Source organism: Xyrauchen texanus, chromosome 11 (assembly GCF_025860055.1).
Source record: "Xyrauchen texanus isolate HMW12.3.18 chromosome 11, RBS_HiC_50CHRs, whole genome shotgun sequence".
NCBI lineage: Eukaryota > Metazoa > Chordata > Actinopteri > Cypriniformes > Catostomidae > Xyrauchen > Xyrauchen texanus.
The window spans coordinates 31,986,183-32,005,165 of NC_068286.1; the positions used below are offsets into that span (position 1 = coordinate 31,986,183).

An 18,983-nucleotide genomic window follows, 5' to 3' on the forward strand; every position below is an offset into this window, starting at 1 on the left:
TTGAATTTGGACTGCAGTACCCATTTCAAACGCTTTTTGTCAATCTTACCTATAGCACCTTTAATTAATAAATAATAAAGGGCTGTCAATTGTTTAAGATTTTTTATTGAATTAAGTACATTTCAATCAAAAGAATCACAATTAATTGCATACTGATTATCAATATTTGTTAAGGTCCCCAAATATAAATGATTCAGTATGTGATTAAATAATTCTAAATAATAAAATTTACATATTTATAAATATAATTAATGCTATAAATATAATAATTCAGATATTTGAAATACATTACATTATTGGGGTAGACAAGTACAGCATTGATTGACACATCCTCATCTTGTGATGTTGCCTGTACAGCTGGAGTTTCGCTTACTGCCCCCAGTTGAAAACAGGTGGTACATTAAGCCTCAAATGCATATTACAGGCCAGGGACATGATTAATTGTGTACATTTTGTAATGCATTATTTTATACTATTTATAATGAATCTGAATTAACTTGTTAAATTGACAAATCTAATATCATATTATGCTCAAAAATTAAGATTTTACCACTGTATATTGCTTTACAAACAATGCTAGACAATTTCTAGGTTGAAGGATGTAGTATGCATTTCCATTAAAAGTATTACTTCTTACTTAGTTATGCATATCCATAGAGTACAGTATATCCCTATAATGCCTGGCCTTGAGTCAAGTTTGTAAAATCTAAAACTAATTTGCAGTCATTTTTAATAGTAAGTAAGTTTTGGAGTCATGAAAGTGTGTTTACCTTAGTTTAAAGTTGTATTCAATTATATTAGTTTTTATTTTGATGTTAACGAATATGTTTTCGATTAGTTTTCCTTTTAGTTTTTGTTAACAATAATAATGTATGGCCTGTAGTGGCTTATTGCTTTGACAAACCTCTCATCCTTTCACAAACTTCACAGATGGGGTCATGGGGTCACTGCTTGGAGCGTCCTCTGTGAACGGAGACCCTGGGAGCCCATCGGACGATGAAGACATGTTGCATCCTGCCTCTCACATGACCCAAGGCCCCTCGCCCACCGGCTCTGAAGAGTCCCTGCATGGTGATGCCTTTAGGACAGACCAGTGCTCGTTAGACCCTGATGAAGATCGGCTTTTAAGAGATGGGGTCCCAGACTTGGCTGAAGGAACCCTGGGCCTCACTCACCGCCAGGCCTCACTTAATGACTATCTGGATGCCATTGAGGCCCCTAAGGGCCCCGGAGACAGGCCGCTGGGGGCCACATCCCCGAAACTACGTTCAAGTTTCCCAACAGACACTAGACTCAATGCTATGTTACATATAGACTCTGATGAAGATGAGGAAGGACATGCCAACCGTGATACCGCATTGACCAATAGGTCTCAAGGAGCTAATGGACATGCCGCCCCTGAACAGAACAAGGGGAAGGGTCCTTCTAAAGACAGGATGAAAACTGAGTCAGAAGCGGCATGCAGCACCACATATATGGAGGCTACTGTGTCGGGGTCAAGTAATAGCGCAGCAAAAATCCAAAATGGTGGTGCTGAGGGCAGCCAGGAAGGATTTGCCACCTTTGGAGACATGACTCAATCCACTGCCAACTGTCAGCAGACAGCTCCAAAAATAAAGGTCTGTTGGGTTTCTCAGTTTGTTCGATCTGTTGTAGAAATTATGCTGGGGATTTTGATTCATCCCAGTGACTGAAAATTTGAAATTGATCTCTGAAAAGATTTGTTCAGTGACCAGTTATGCAGATGACATATTTATGGCAGTAGTGTGCGACAAATGGGCGAATTTGAATATATTATGAGTGAGTTAAATATTGTTCTGTACAGAAGCCCTAAACCGCAAGGTGGAAAAAAAAAATTTGTGTCTTAAATGTTTTTTTCTCTTTTCAAAAAAAGGAATGCGGTACCGATCTTGGCCACCTCTATCAGTAAACATGTAATCTTGCTTCCTCTGTTGCTATATGTGATGTGCAGACTTTCATGGTGATATTTTATTATAATAATATATTTTAATATAAAAAGTTGTCTATGCTTTTGAAACACACTGTCTACTGTATTTTCCACCCAGTTTATCAAAATGAAATGTTTATGGTGAAATAATTAAGAGAAAGCATTAAAAGCATAAAATTACATGTTTACTGATAGTGTCACTTGGTGGCCAAGGTTGGTACTGCATTCATTTTTTTGAAGAGAAAAAAAAAATTTGAAGAGAGAAAAAAACATTTTGAAGAGAGAAAATATATTTTTTTTTAAAGAGAGAAAACAATTTAAGACTTAGACCTTGCGGTTCAGGGCTTTCATAGTTATGGGACGTTTATGAAGATTACATAATGCCAGTAAAATTTGACAAATGGGTGAATTTTAATGTATTATGAGTAAGTTAAAGATTTGTTCATTGATCGTTTATGCAGATTACATATTTACACCAGTAGGTGGTGAAAAATTGGCATATGTTATGGATTATGAATGAGTTATTGAATCACAGACTCAATCTGATTAGTTAAAAAAAGCACTGAGCCGGCCACGACTGTAACAGTGGACGTGAAAGAGAATGAGTTTTTTTTTTGAGAATTTTGAGAATTTGTTTTTTTCAAAAACACAAGCAAAACACCATTATATGGGAATCTGAAAGCATGTTTTATTGCCCATTTTCCCTGCAAGCTTCACACAGTCATGGAAAACCTAGAAATATCTGAGATCTTTATGGTGGTTTAAAAATATGGAAATTAATAAAATCTTATTGTGTCAGTAGTCGATATTATTTTTTATAGTTAGGCAGCTAGAAATTGCTCATTGTAAATGCATTCACTATAAAATTATTTTATAAAATCCTTATGCTGTAATGACAAACTGTTTCTATTGCTGAAGTAGCTCTTGATTTTTAGCTTAAAATATTTTATATATACACCGATTAGCCACAACATTAAAACCACCTGCCTAATATCATGTAGGTCCCCCTCGTGCAACCAAAACTGCTCTGACCCATCAACGCATGGACTCCTCAAGACCTCTCAAAGTGTCCTGTTGTATCTTGCAAGACGTTTACAGCAGATCCTTTAATTTCCGTAAATTGCAAGGTGGGGCCTCCATGGGTCGGACTTGTTGGTCTAGCACATCACATAGAATTGCAATCTGGGGAATTTGGAGACCAACAACTTGAACACTTTGTCATGTTCCTCATTATCCTGCTGAAGGAGATGATCTGACCCAGTCATCTTGCCATTTCAATCTGGCCCTTGTCAAAGTCACTCAGATCCTTCCGCTTGCCCATTTTTCCTGCTTCCAAAACATGAAATTCAAGAACTGACTGTTCATTTGTTGCCTAGTATATCCCACCCCTTGACAGGTGCCATTGTAACAAAATAATCTGTGTTATTCACTTCACCTGTCAGTTGTTTTAATGTTGTGGCTGATCAGTGAGTTTGTGTGTGTGTGTGTGTGTGTGTGTGTGTGTGTGTGTGTGTGTGTGTGTGTGTGTGTGTGTGTGTGTGTGTGTGTGTGTGTGTGTGTAAAAAGTAATATATATATATTATTTTATTTTTAAATTTTTTTATGTAGAATTTTTATAAAAATCACTGTCACCGATTGCAGCAAGTGGCTTAATCCTTTAATATAACTAATTAGTTCAATTCATAGTCCTTACTTTGTGTCATTACAATAAATACATTTATAACAGGATGAAGATGAAGTTGCACCCAAATCAGGAACCAGGGAAGAGGTTGTTGTACCTTTGGAGACCTCTGAGACATCAGCAACTGCTAGTAATGTTGCTACTGAAGGGGGCGGTGCCACTGCATCAAAGCAATCAGAGCAGGGGTGTTCTAATGAGGCGGCCAATGGGGAGGAGGAAGATGGAGAAATCTGGCAGAGAAGGCGGAGTTTACAGGCATCGGGGAACGCATCGGAGTATGAAGGGATGGAATCAACCAATGAAGCGAGGAGGGCAGCTGACTCAGCACAAGCTGCCACGGTAACAGATGGAGAGACAGGTAACTTCCTGTGTGACGATGCAGGTTATATACAGTATAAAGCAATTGAGTTTTAGGAGTTTCATCCACTTTCCTGTTAAAGTGTACTTTCTTGTACATTAATACTGCAATATTAAATGAAAAGTTCACCCAAATAGGAAAACTGGAACAGAATGGAACAGGATAGTTCACCCAAAAAATGTTAATGGGTGAACTATTCCTAAATATTTTGGTCATTTTATAATTTTATATTATAAGTACAACATTTTTAAATGTTTTAAAAATAAATAAATAATATATTCATTGTAAAATATGCAGTATATTACTAACATAAATTTTTAATACATTTTATTGAATTAATTTAATCTACAATTTTATATATATATATATATATATAGTGTATATATGTTTTTTAAATGTTTTTTTTTTATAATACAGTTATACATTAAATGTATCACTGTAATTTATTAATTAAATTATTAAAACTATTGTATTATTGATTTATTAATTTCCTGTGTGACTGACTATACAGAGTAAACTTTGAGTTTCATCAAACAACTGCTATCTGTGTTTAGTATCTACTTACTGCAGATAATATGTTAACATAAATGTAATAAAATGTACATTTGTTTCATTTGTGTAGGGGCCAGTGCTCAAGTGAATGGCCATCAACCAACTCGTTCAATTCCTTCAATGTGTCATGACATCAGCCGCTATCAGAGAGTGGACGAACCTCTTCCACCAAGTGAGAGAGTGTTTTTTTCTCAATTATTAATGGTATTATTAATGGTATTAATAATAATACAGTTAATACATTTTCAGGCAAAGAAGTTTTATATGAACATCATCTTTTTTGAGAGACACACTTTGCATCTATTGTTAAATAAGTCATGTAACCACTTTCTTAAAGGGGTCATATCATGGAAAACAGTAATTTTATTGCTCCTTTTCATACCATAAGTAATTTACATAAAGAAGTCTTAAATGCACAGCAGCAAAACAGCCTGTTTAATTATTAGGATTAAAGAGTGGTTGGAAAATGTTAATCAAAAAAGATTTTGGTGAAAGAAACCTTCACTACCATGATCAATGGACTTTAGGGAAAATAAATAAAAGTAGAGTATGACTCCTTTAAGGTTGTGATTATGATATGTGTGTTGTAGATTGGGAAGCTCGTATTGACAGCCACGGGAGGATTTTCTATGTGGATCATGTGAACAGAACCACCACCTGGCAGCGGCCCACCGCCCCACCTGCACCTCAGGTCCTTCAGAGATCCAACTCCATTCAACAGATGGAGCAGCTTAACCGAAGGTTAGTCCCACTGACACAAACACACGCAGCCATTAGACACGTTCGTACACATGTGCTTATATAGGCAGATGTATGTCAAGATGGCATGAAACAACCTGTGAGTTTTAACCTTAAGACCTCATACCTTGGAATTTATTTGAGTGTGAAATGTCACTGTGGAAAAACAGCTTGTTTAAAATGTCACAGCAGCAAACACAGCCCTCTCTCACTCTCAATTTTATTCAAATTAGTGTACTTTTTTGAAGTGAAAAAAACTGCATTCATAGAGAATGTATTTGCAGCATAACCTCGTACAATAAGAAATATTGCAAAATAAGTAACATACAGCAAAATAAAAAAGGTGCACATGAAGTGAATATTCTAGTAAAAATAAATTAAATTAAATATATTAAAATGAAAATGAAACAAATTTAATTAAATTAAATAATTTAAATATATTTAAATAAAAATGTGTTGTATTTTATTATTATTTAATAATTTATTATTTTCACTATTTACATTATTTATATTATTGGGTATTCATTTATTTTCCTTTATTTAAACTTGCAATGCAATTTTTACTATAAACATTGCAAAATAAACTAATCTAAACTAAACTAATACCAATCAATAAATTTAACAAAATGAATGAATTCTGCAAGTAACTTTAAACATGAATAATTAAGAAGGATAAAGTAAATATGAACACAAAACGCTAAATATAATATTAAATGTAAAACAAAGTAGAGTAAAGCAGAAACAGATGCAAGGTAAATGATTCTCTCTCCCATTAACATTTCTTGTTTTTATAGGTATCAGAGTATTCGAAGGACAATAACTAATGAGAGGACAGAAGAGCAAGCTGCAGAGATGCCTTCAGATGATACTGACCTGATGCTTCACTCCATACCTGGTACTCTCACATACACATACATGCACAGCATTCTAGAATTATACAAATAGTACCTAAAAAGCATGCACACATACAATATACACACATGCACACTCTGTAAGTTGTTGTCTCTTTCAGAGTACCGTCGGGATGGTGTGGTTGGGCCCAATAGTTCTCGCTCCCGTCTGTCTCTGCTGCTTCAGTCCCCCAGCGCCAAATTTCTCACCAGCCCGGATTTCTTCACCGTACTGCATTCCAACCCTGTTAGTCTCCAAGCGCATTCAATACTCACACGTTACTCAATTATTACCCACAAGCATACTAAAGGTCGACCGATAGTGGATTTTGCAGACAACGATATCTAATGGCACTTTTCCACTGCACATTACGGTTCGACTTGACTCTGTTCGCTTTACTTTTCTGAGCTTACTTTTCCACTGCAGTTTAGTGCAGCGTCAACGGGGTGGTATTATAGGCTGATCATCATTGTTGTGATGCCTCTACTGCCATGACATCATCTTAAACGCGACACAAACATTACTGACCATAAACAATAACACAATCGCTCATTGTGCTGCATAAAGCAGTTGTTACATGGTGATTTTACACAAGTGTAACAGTTACATTGGCCTGGTTGTTTTAGAAGCAAGCTTCCAGTAGCTGGTCAACTAAAAAAAGTGAAGCTTTCAAGCAGAATATAGAGTTAGCATCCTCCATCGTTGTGGCAGGGCAGAGGGCGGGGCCGGGTCGTGATTATACACACCCGGTCCCTTATCAGGCTAATTAAGCCTCAGAGAGGGATAAAGGCCGATGGCAGATGGTGGTGCGAGGATAGAGAGATAGTTTACGGACATGTCCGTCGTGTGTGTGTTTGTCTTTTGGTTTAAGTTATTCATTAAAATATTATTTATATTGCCAAGCCGGTTCTCACCTCCTCCATTCCATTGACTTCTTTACAATCGTGTACTCCAATAATGCCGTGGCTGAGTCCCGGGCACTCTCCCTCCCATTGCTCGCCAGTCTATTGCCATAGATAGCGTCCATTTGGTCGAACCACTTCCACTTTCTTCTGTTTGAACCACTCTGGCTGTTGTGGTCCTTGATGGTTCTGTAGTCACTTTTAATTTTTTTTGTACTTTTCCCTAAACTGTTGGTAGGTCCGGTGGTAGCTGTGTGCAACCAACAGCTGAGATGCTTCCTGAAAGACTTTATCGTTTCACATAATTTCGTTCGTCGCTAAAGAGATGAACGTCTTCTCCTCGTTTATTGACCACGGCGTGGTTTTGCGCACAGCCATTTCTTTTTACAATTCGAAAGTCACATGAACAAATGATACTGCTATCGCTGTTGCAACTAGCGGGTTGATGTCCCGTGTCGCAAATCCAGTAACGCCGGTAGTGAATATTCTCTCTGACTAATCAGTGATCTGCAGGATTTTGACGTCACATTTAATATCGGTGCGGCTCGCTTGGAACCTCGACCGAGGGAGTACTAAAAAAGTACCAGGTACCATGTACTATCCACAGTGGAATACCCCCAAATATTGAGCAGAGTCGAGCTGTACCGTGCAGTGGAAAAGCCCCATAAGGTGGTGGAAAAGACAATAATGAAGAAAAGATTCTTAGTCTTTCCTTATTATGACGGGCACAGACACAGAGAGAATGTCCAAAATTAATAAAATCCCAGATGCAGTTTATTGTGCAACCAAAATATCAATAATAACCATTTATATAAATATTATAGGTCATAACATTTTTCATTATTCACAAGATATGAAGTTGGAGACACAACATATGTGCTGACGGGGCACATTTCTATATAGTTGGATTTTTCTTTGCATGCCCTTATGCTTGTCTAATCAAAAAAACTAAATATGCATTGAAGTGAGGATAAAAAATGAATGTATTCCATCTCTGACAGAAAGACTTTAGAAACACAAAAGGAAAAAAAACTAAAACTCTAAGCAACTGTCAGCATTGATTTTTGCAGATAACTGATAAAAAAGCAACCATCGGCACAAATTAATTATCTGATATATCTATCTAACTCTAAAGCCATATTTATTTCCAGTCTTTTGATGGAGATATGTGGTAAATAATCCCATAAAAATAAGATTCTTTCACCAATTTTTGTTGTTGTTGGGGAACATAACATTTATTACTATTATTGCTTCAGTCCTTCATAAAGTAATTCAATGTATTAAATATTGAGTATTACAGTATATTGCATTATTTGCTATTTGCAGTAGCCTGACAATGTAATGCACATTACCCACAACACTAGTAATTAGTTATCTTTGTTATCCCTTAAAAGGTTTTTGTATCCTGGAGTATACAAACATTTAAGAGGCTGGGAAGAGGAGCAATGAGTTAGTCTGTCAATTTTTTGTTAAAAAATATTGAATAGGGGGTCCCTGCAATTACTGAGGACATGCAAATTTGTACATTAAGTTTGACATCAACTCAATCTTTATCTAAATGTGAAAAGGCAGCATTTTTTGAAAAGGCAGCTGACCTCGAAGCAAATGCTCCTATCTTTTCAATGTTATTTTTTATGATTTATACAAGCTATAAAATTGAAAATAAAAGAAATATTTTAGAAAAAACAAACAAACATGTAAAAGTATTTTGTGGGTCCCAGTGTGTTGAAAAATAGCAATTAATTTTTAAATGTACCTTTTATATGCGTTCCTGTTTTAGAGTTAAAAAGTGGAATTCCAACCATAAAAACCTTCTTTAAGTTTGGAAACTTAATTTAACTACATTTAATACTAAATTACTGCAAACTAAATCTTTTATCAGCCAAAAACAAAGGACACATGCACTACATGCACTTCAGTATAGACTTCAAAGACACTTAATTATTAATCTTGCAGATTCATCAATAACCTTTAGTTTTAAATAGAGCTGTCAAAATTAACGCGTTTACGCATGCGATTAATTAAAAATGTTTAATGCGTTAATAAGTAAGGGATAATGTATGGTCAGCCTGTTGTTATCGCACAATATACCTGACAGGGTGATCAGGACCCTGATGTGAAGTGTACGTGGACCTATAATATTGATTTGCTTTGAAATTATGTAATTTGAGAATGTATAAAGAAATCGCTAAACAGCTGAAATCAACCTCTGGTTTGCATCAGAATTCTGTTGGTGTTTATTTTGTGTAAATGACCGTTTGACTGCTCATTATTCAACCTATTACAAGACTACTTGTCAAAAAACAAAATGGACATAAAACATTGATTTGAGTTGAAATTATTTTATTAGCTTGCTTGTAGAGATCGCACCGTGATCTGAAAAGCAGGAGAGATGGCATGCAGAACATGGATGAGCGGTCTGATAACTTGATGTATGGTTGTTACAGAGCAATTTCGGACCGCTGGATGGTGACATTAACCAATCAGAATCAAGTATTCCAGGGAGCTGTGCAAAAATACAGCATGAACACTGGTTTGAACAGCGGAACCTTTGTGATGCGTCCGCCCGGAGTCATTACACTGATACACACACCACAAAAAACACACAACAGTAAATTTGTGTTACTGATTAAATACTAGTTGATGTACAAAACAAGCCCAGATGGGACCTGTGACAGAAATCAAGTATTTTTCAGTCTATGCAAGGCGCATTTTATTTACCACAGAAACATGTCAAGTCTTAACTATCACCAAAATGCAGAATGATATGTTTTGTCTGAAAGTGCTTTTCACATAGAGTTCAAAGCGGTGATTGAGACTACCTTTGACACCCTTACAGGAATCGTGAACGTGGCTTGAATTGGTGCTATTTTAGTGCATTTCAATCTTTATACTGTGGAAGGCTTTGTTTCGCGATTAATCACGATTAAAAAATATGAATCGAATATGAATCAAGCACTAGTTTTAAACATTACCCACCAAAATCTACTCTGTTTACTCAATTAATACATGACTTGTATTACACATAGATAACTAATATTGGCATTATATTCTTACTATATATCCAGAGGGGAACTGGCCTAAAGACCAATAATTTTTAAGGCATATTTTTCAATTACATTTTTCATTTAACTGCTCAATGAAGATTATCAGACAGTACAGCATAATTTTCTGTAAAGCTGCTTTGAAGCTATATGTGTTGTCAAAAGCCCTATACAAATTAAAGTGACTTAGTTGAAATACAAACTATACCTCAGGCAATTGAATTAAACACTCTGGATGTTTGTTCTCTCGTTTCTTAGAGTGCCTACTGTATGTTTACAAGCAACACATGTCTGAAGCACATGATCAGTAAAGTGCGACGGGACGCGCATCACTTTGAGCGCTACCAGCACAACCGCGACCTGGTGGCCTTCCTTAACATGTTCACCAACAAACAGCTAGAGCTCCCGCGGGGCTGGGAGATGAAACACGACCACACGGGCAAGGTCTGCATCCATTACCTCTGCACTCATTTTTAACATTCTAGTCTTGTGCAATTTACTAAAGAAATAAAATGACAGGGGGCCTTGGTAGCTCAGCAGGTAAAGAGGCTGACTATCCCCCCTGGAGACATGAGTTCGAATCCCAGTCACTCCAGCCAGGTCTCCTAAGCAACAAAATTGGCCCGGTTGCTAGGGAGGGTAGAGTGACATGTGGTAACCTCCACGTGGTTGCTATGATGTTGTTCACTGTCCGTGGGGCGCGTGGTGAGTTGTGCGTGGATGCCGCGGAGAATAGTGGTAAGCCTCCACACGCTCTGTCTCCGTGGTAACACGCTCAACCAGCCATGTGATAAGATGCGCAGATTGACGATCTCAGACACGGAGGCAACTGAGATTCATCCTCTGCCACCCAGATTGAGGCGAGACGCTACGCCACCACAATACTTAGATTGCATTGGGATTTGGGCCTTCCAAATTGGGGAGAAAAAGAGGGAAAAAAATAAATACAAATAAAATGACATAAGATAATTTATGCTTAAAAAACATGGAGCTGGGATTGTGTTTGAATCTCATTATTGTGTCTCCTCCTCAGCCTTTTTTCGTGGATCATAACTGTAGGGCGACCACCTTCACAGACCCGCGACTGCCGCTGCAGAGCGCCCGACCCAGCAGCCTCCTCGCCCACCACCAGCACCTCAGCCGCCAGCGCAGTCACAGCGCAGGGGAGGTGAGCAACCGACGCCTGGTGAGCCTTCCAATTCACCTGCCCACACGCCCTTTACAGTGCAATCAGAAGCCTGAAATTTGAAATAAGGCTCCACCCCTTTAGTTCATAACAATCACCATGGCAAATGGGTTGAACTTGTTAAATAATAATAAAAAGGTTTATCAAAAATAATTTAGAGTGAGAAAGGAATCTTTAGCTGTAATTCAACTATAAAGGAAAGTTTTTTCAGAAAACATACAAATCTTGTTTAGATTAATCATAATGTAAGCCTATATTCAACCAATAATAAAAAGCCAAGCTATTTACATTTAGCCGTTTCTCTCAAATCTTGAATTTGCTAAATTGTCTCAGCAGGGTTTCATTAGGATATCAAATATTCTCTCACGTTGTGCTCGTGTGGAGAACAGATTGCTCTCTCAGGGCTCCTTAGATGTGCTGATTAATTTCATAGCATTGGTCTCCTAGCATGCACCGGTGTCATCTCCTGTGTAAGTGTGTTTGTCAGAGGGCCATATGTGAATGCATGTAAACATTTTGTGCCTAAATATTATTCCACTTTAAATCCTATATCTTTAAATCATCTGTGTATTCATAACATGAAAATGCAAATGAACTTGCTTAATTAAAAACCTCTCCTGCTTATATAAACATCCAGGGAATAAAGGCCAGGGAAGTAAGTTTTACAAACCACCCGGCTTGAGCAAAAGAACCATCAGAAAGGCAAAGGACCCTTAATGAATCTTTCATCTTTATAGTATACTTACAACGGATCAGATATGTGCTGAATTATGCAAAAGCATTCAAAGCATGTTCTTAAAAGCCCTTCTTAAAAGCCATAATAATTCACTGTTTATGGGAACATTTGCCTATGAGACATTCAGTTTTATCTGTATAGAAACCCCCAAATTCTGAAAATGTTGGGACAGTTTAGAAAATGCTAATAACATCAAAATGGAGTGATTTGTAAATTCTGTACACCCTGTGGTATATTGAAGACACTACAGCAACATATTATTTGATATTTTACCTTGCTAATTTAATCATTTTTCAAATCCCATGATTGCAGCACACTCCAAAAAGGTTGGGACATTCGAGTGTTTACCACTGTGTAACATCATCATTTCTTCTAATAACACTTATTAAGCATTTGGGCATTGATGACACAAGCTTGTTAAATTTAGCAAGTGAAATTTTCCCCCATTCATTTACATTTACATTTATTAATTTGGCAGATGCTTCTATCCAAAGCGACTTACAAAAAGAGGATGAATACAACATTTCTTTTTTTTTTAGTGACTGTATGGTCAAGTGCTCATGAAAAAAGATGAGAGAAAAAAAATCTAGCAAATATATAGTGGGATTCACAAGTGAAAATGCATCTTCAGGTCACAGTGAAGAATTTTCAACTCTTTTATAATTTAATGCAAATATTTTCATTTCAATTTATACTATCAGAATAACAATTTGAGTAAAATGAAGTTGTGTAGAAGGTGTCTGTTCTCCCCATTAAGAACAAAGTGCATTTACTTTTAAATTATAACATAATTCGATTTAGGCCCAAGTTTAGCATGTTCTTTAAGATGACCCTCCAAAGAAGGGTGGTAACTTGTCCCAGCTGTCATTTGATTTTTTATAAAATGTATAAAATACATTGGATATCATTTTTGTCATCAGATGTAAAACACTAAAACAAATATTCTGTAATTTTTCACAATTAATTTGATGAATTACATGATACATAAATAATGATAGAAAAATCATTATCCCAGTAAAATGTATTCATTTGAAAGAAAGAAATGTATTCTATGTAATCCAGATTAGACACCCATTTTTTTTTAAATAAAATATATTTTATTAAATGTTTATCAAATACATGGGCAGGTGGCATGATTGCGATATCACCCGATTTTAGGGTTCCCCCACCTCCGAATCCCAATTTAACTCCTGTACATAATCAGTCTCTTACATGTCAACATTCATTAAAATGAATTTCCGCTAGAGAAATAAATATAAAGGCCTTTATCTTTGCTGATACACACTTAATATAGTATCTGTGCAGTCAATAGGTCTCTTCTTGTGTGACAAATAATCATCATTCCCTGTTTTGTTTGTGCTCAGGTGGGTGATGACCCTCGACACGCTGGACCCGCTGTACTGCCCCGCCCCTCCAACACCATCACAGCCAATCGCAACCATTGTCAAGATTTAATTCCTGTTGGTGAGTCATTTCAAACTACTTAAATTCATTTAGCAAATACAGTCAGTAAGTCTTGTTCAGACAGATTTAGATTAGTTTGTGTGGTTCATTTTTTATTTATTTGTATTACTTATTTTTTATGTTTATTTATATATTTTTTAAAGTGGTGCCTCAAATTTTAATTGTATGTAATTAACATATGTGTTCTATTTAAAAAAAAAATGTTTTATTATTATATGTCTTTATTTGACAGTGACTAACTGGTTCGTTCCTTTTTCTTTGTAGCCTATAATGAGAAAATTGTGGCATTTTTGCGGCAGTCGAACATATTTGAGATCCTACAGGAAAAACAGCCTGAGCTCATTAGGAATCATGCACTCAGGTGGGCAAAAAAAGACATTAACACACTGACATTATACTAATGAGTATAATAATTATAAGAAATTTAAATGGTTCTCTATGTCCTTATTATTTTCTATTATTTTATTATTATATATCTTATAGTGCCTGTCTTTCATTTTTGACACTGTGTTAATTCTCCACAGGGAGAAGGTGCAGTTTATTCGTAATGAAGGAGCATCTGGTTTAGCTCGACTGTCCAGTGATGCAGACTTAGTGATTTTGCTCAGGTAGCTCTTTGATAATTACAGTGACATTTACACTACACAAATGGCTGTTGAAAATAAGAAATTAAATAATATTTTTTTTTTTGAATATCATGCTTTAAAACACGTGAAGATATGCAGATGAACAGGACACAATACACTTACAGTATATTCAAGATATAGTATGTCCTCTAAAAACAGAGAAGGATTAAAATCCTAATATCTTGCAAAAAAAAATTCTCAGGTGAATTTATGTTAAGATGTTTAGATATACTGATTAAGAACATGAGTTTCTCCTGCGAATGTTTGAGTCCACCTTCTTTTTAGTTTACTAAAACTCTCATTTTCTCACTTTTTCACTTGTAGCTTGTTTGAGGAGGAAGTAATGTCGTATGTGCCACCTCAGTCCTTACTGCACCCCAGCTACTGTCAATCACCGCGTGGATCTCCAGTCTCTTCCCCTCAGAACTCTCCCGGTCAGTTCTTCTCTATCTCATGTGAAAATGATCTCCTCTAAAACATTCCTCTCCTTCTCTCAGTTTGAATTGCACCACATCTTGTCTTATTGTTCTTTCAATGCGTAAAGCTGAGTTAAATATAAATGTCATTTTTCACATTGCATATATAAAGGAGTATTCCAGGTTCAATGCAAGTTAATAGAATTTGACAGCATTTGTAGCATGATGTTAAACACAAAAAAAGTGATTTTGACTCATCCCTACCATTCTTTAAAAAAAAAAGAGCAAAACTCTAGGTGACAGTGAGGCACTTACAATGGAAGTGAATGGGGCCAATCAGTAAATTTTAAAATACTCACTGTTTTAAAATTAAAGCCTCAAGACATGCTGTAAACATAAGTGTTAACATGATTTTAGTGTGATAAAATTACTTACTAACCTAGCTAACAAATTTTACTACTTCGTTGCCATGACGACATAATGCTGTAAACCCTAAAACGACCATAAAAATAGCAATTTAAACAAACTTAACTGTTCAAATAATGCACAAGTTTTGACAAAATAATTTAAAATATAAGGTTCATATTTCTGCCTTTTAAACCTTCCATAAATTGGCCCCATTCCCTTCCATTGTAACCTCGATTTTTGCTTTTTTAAAGAAAAGAAGGCTTTGAAATTATATTTTTTGGTAATCAACATTATGCCACAAATGCTGTCGATTGAGCTTAACTTGTTTTGAACTCGGAATATTCTTTTAATATAAATCCTCAATTTGTACTAAATTAACAATCAATGCAACCTCATCTCAGAATTGTCAAAAATGTTGCACTGAATATAGTTCTAAAGACAAGAATTGTATAAGCTTAAAGTTTTGGGGAAAGCAACTTTCTTGTAACTGTAGCGCAACTGGTAGAGCATGGCACTAGCAACAGCCAGGTCATGGGTTTGATTCACAGGAAACTTGCCAATAAAATATAAATGTTGAATGCATTGTAAGATGCTTTGGATGAAAGTGCCTGGCAATAGAAATCATGAACTTTAAAGTACATGATAAAGATTAAAGTCACATTTACCTTTGCATGTCGAAATTCCGTGGGCAATGAAGGCGTAGGTGGATGTTTAGCGTGTGTAAAACCAGCAAAAAACGAATTGCCAAGAAGCCTCTTTTTAAATACCGTTTAAAATTAAACCGAAACTTGCAGCTAAAATGATACCCTTGTCCACTGTGAACATTAAGTGTACTGTAGCTGTTTACAAAGCACCGCCCACACAGAGGTCACTGCCAAACTTCCTATTGGTCAACGTGGCAACTTTGCATGTCAAATTTCAATGAAACGCCACACGAAATCCGTGATGGGAAATATTTCATCACCAGAAGTCCATTGCACGGATTCCCATTGAGATGACTGTTTTTCGCTTGTAGAATTTCACCACGCGAAGGTAAATGTGACCGCGCTTTAAGCCTCAAATTACATCTAGCTAACATAGTAAAAAAAAATTCAACATTACCAGTAACAGAACTGAGTGGAAATTTCACAGCATGTGTTTGCTTCTCCTAACCAGCCTTAAAAAACACCGATTCTGTTAAGTGTAATGCTTGACATGCAGTCGACCAGCTTTCCTAGGTATTTTTAGTTAGCTGCCAAAGCATTAAATCTGCTCTTTGGCTTTTGATGTGTAGTTGGAGTCCAGTGATTTTGGTTAATCCCAGAGGATTGGTTTTTAGTCATCATATTGACACTCAGATTTTCACAAGTCTCTTTGGAGTGTGGCAGACTTCACAGTGCCAGAGGGACTTATGGTCTAACTCGGCATGATATGACTTTAGTCACTGTGAAAATGAGCCTTTTACTGGTTAAAGGGGCTTCTGCAAATTCTGCAATTGCTTTTTTGCTCAATTGGAGTCCACAATCTCAAGCTTTTGAACTGCCGCTTAAAGTACATAACAGAGTTCTATCAATAGTGGATTTTGCTGATACCGATAACTAAGGTATAGAAAAGGCAGATAACCTATTAATCTTATTAAAATTTATTTTTTGAATGTTAAAAACATTTCTTAGTCTTTTCTTACTGCGACAGGCACAGACAAAGAGGCTGAAAGAGTTTAAAATGCATACATTCCTAGCTGCATGTTTGTTGTGCAACCAAAATCCCAATAATAACCAGAAAAAATGAAGATTAGGTGCATAACGCAGGACTTCTAATTGTAAACAAGCCTGAAATACACCAGGGACTCTTATTTTGAAGAGTTTTTAAATCATTATTAAGTTATACAGATATTAGCAAGATTTTAGAAATTTAGGGCCATTAAGTTTAGAAAATGAGACCAAAGAATGCCAGAATTGTTCAAATAATCTATATTTGACAACATGTTTCCTGCGATGATAGAAGTTGCAGCTATTTTCAGCTAACCTGTACTGTCACCATTCTGTCTACCTTTCAGGAACACAACGAGCCAATGCACGGGCCCCTGCGCCATACAAAAGAGACTTTGAAGCCAAACTTCGGAATTTCTATCGCAAACTGGAGTCTAAAGGCTACGGACAGGGTCCAGGCAAAGTCAAGTAAGCACTTGTACTGTATACTGAAGCTTTGTTTTGTAATACATGAGCAAATATTCACACACATGGGGACTTGTTATTCCTGTCATAGGTTAATAATCCGCAGAGACCACCTATTGGAGGACGCCTTCAATCAAATCATGTGCTACTCTCGCAAAGATCTACAGAGAAGTAAACTCTACGTCAGCTTTGTTGGAGAGGAGGGGTCAGTTTATAAAGATAACTAAACATCCCATTGGTTGACATTTCCAAATATACGTGAATATAGAATAGTTGGCACTTCCTATGAACAGGGTACTCTTTGGTGTCTAATTACTTTTATTGTTAGAGCATTCAAGGAACAATTCCCATGTTTTTTTGTTGAGAGAACTACTACAGATGGTAGATAAACAATAATCTCACAAACAATTATCCTAGCATGGAAAGCAGCTAGTTTTAAATGCTTTTATTTGTCTGTACACTGCAAAAAACAATTTTCTTACTGAGTATTTTTGTCTTGTTTTTCAGAAAAAAAAATTATTTAACAATTTTGGAATTTCTTAAAACAATAAAATATTATTTGAGAAGCAGAATGACAGGATGTTTTGTCTTGTTTTCAGAGAGATATAACAAATTATGAAGTGTTTATGCTTATAACAAGAAAAACTATTCACTAATGGGGTACAAATTTGTTTTAATTTTTAAATGTATTTTTCTTACGCCATTGGCAAATAGTTTTTACTTGTTTTAAGCATAAAACCAACAAAATATTGTTAGATTGTTCTGAAAACAAGACTTATCTTACTGCATGTCATTCTGTTTCTCAAGTATAGTTTTTTCTTGTTTTAAGCATGTTTAGATATTTTTAACTGGAAAAAAGACAAAAATACTCAAAAAGAAAATTTATTTTAGTAGCAAATCCCTCGCTTAAAATTGAGATTTTGGCATGTACAACCTCAGAGTTCCCTCTCAAATTTATGCAAAATATTTAATCATACAATGGCAATTTTTATAAAATCTGTTTAATTGATGTTCAATTCTAGTAAAAAAAAAAAAGATTTTAGTCATTAGCTAATTTGAATTTCTAAAGCATAATATTTTGCTAACCTAGTCTCATGGAATGAACGTTACTGTAACCATATTTTGTAAACTGACTTTTATGGGCTGCTTTCTACGTTTTTTTGCAGTTTCCTTGTCAAATTAACACTAGAGAATCTGCAACAACTGTGCGCTTTATTCACCTTTACACAAAACACAGTACAACGGCTGATTATGCCTTTATAAACACTGTTACTCACACACTGCTTTATGATGTCAAAACACTTTTACTGCATCATTTAAAACAATATATTTTAACATTTGTATAACAGACCCACCTACATTTACACACTTATTCCAATGTTATTAGCTTTCGCAGTAGCTCACCTGATATAGTGTTGGACTTCGAACTCAGAATTCTGGGGTTCGAGCTCAGTCTAGCATGCTATCATGCACGTGAGATGAAAGTGTCATAGAAGCAACACAAAATCACATTGTTGCAAAATGAGCTTTTCATTTCTCATTTTGTTTTTGGACAGTATCAGTTAGGTTTAGATGTTGGTTTAGTGTTAGGATGTCTGTAGGATGTTCTTGTAGTATATTTCTTCTTCATTTGATTTAAGATCACAATTAGTTAGATTTGGTTAAAGTTTTAAGTTTGGGTGGTACATTTTACTCATTACAACCTTAAACCTAAAAACCTTGTCTGATTACTACACTAGTTCAATCTCTTTTGTCGCCTCTCACCTGACATTTCACGGAAAACTTTAGAAAAACGTGTAATAAGGCATGTAATTTCGTTTTGCAAAAATGTTGCCATGATCACATAACGTTCATGAGATCAGGCAGTATTTAACGGTGTC

At 35.8% G+C, this 18,983-nt stretch overlaps 1 protein-coding gene across 2 annotated transcripts in view; it reads left to right on the forward strand.

The window, feature by feature from the left end:
• LOC127651217 (E3 ubiquitin-protein ligase HECW2-like) overlaps positions 1–18,983 on the forward strand; it is a 59,959-nt gene that overhangs the window by 21,561 nt on the left and 19,415 nt on the right. The window contains exons 8-21 of one of the 2 annotated variants that reach the window (XM_052136949.1): positions 931–1,619; positions 3,675–3,987; positions 4,610–4,711; positions 5,130–5,280; positions 6,072–6,172; positions 6,290–6,414; positions 10,373–10,558; positions 11,148–11,300; positions 13,401–13,500; positions 13,765–13,861; positions 14,025–14,108; positions 14,451–14,560; positions 16,986–17,106; positions 17,195–17,308. In XM_052136949.1, coding sequence (XP_051992909.1) covers positions 931–1,619; positions 3,675–3,987; positions 4,610–4,711; positions 5,130–5,280; positions 6,072–6,172; positions 6,290–6,414; positions 10,373–10,558; positions 11,148–11,300; positions 13,401–13,500; positions 13,765–13,861; positions 14,025–14,108; positions 14,451–14,560; positions 16,986–17,106; positions 17,195–17,308 — 2,446 coding nt within the window. The remainder of the gene's footprint in view (positions 1–930; positions 1,620–3,674; positions 3,988–4,609; positions 4,712–5,129; positions 5,281–6,071; positions 6,173–6,289; positions 6,415–10,372; positions 10,559–11,147; positions 11,301–13,400; positions 13,501–13,764; positions 13,862–14,024; positions 14,109–14,450; positions 14,561–16,985; positions 17,107–17,194; positions 17,309–18,983) is intronic. The other variant, XM_052136950.1, reaches the window with a different exon arrangement.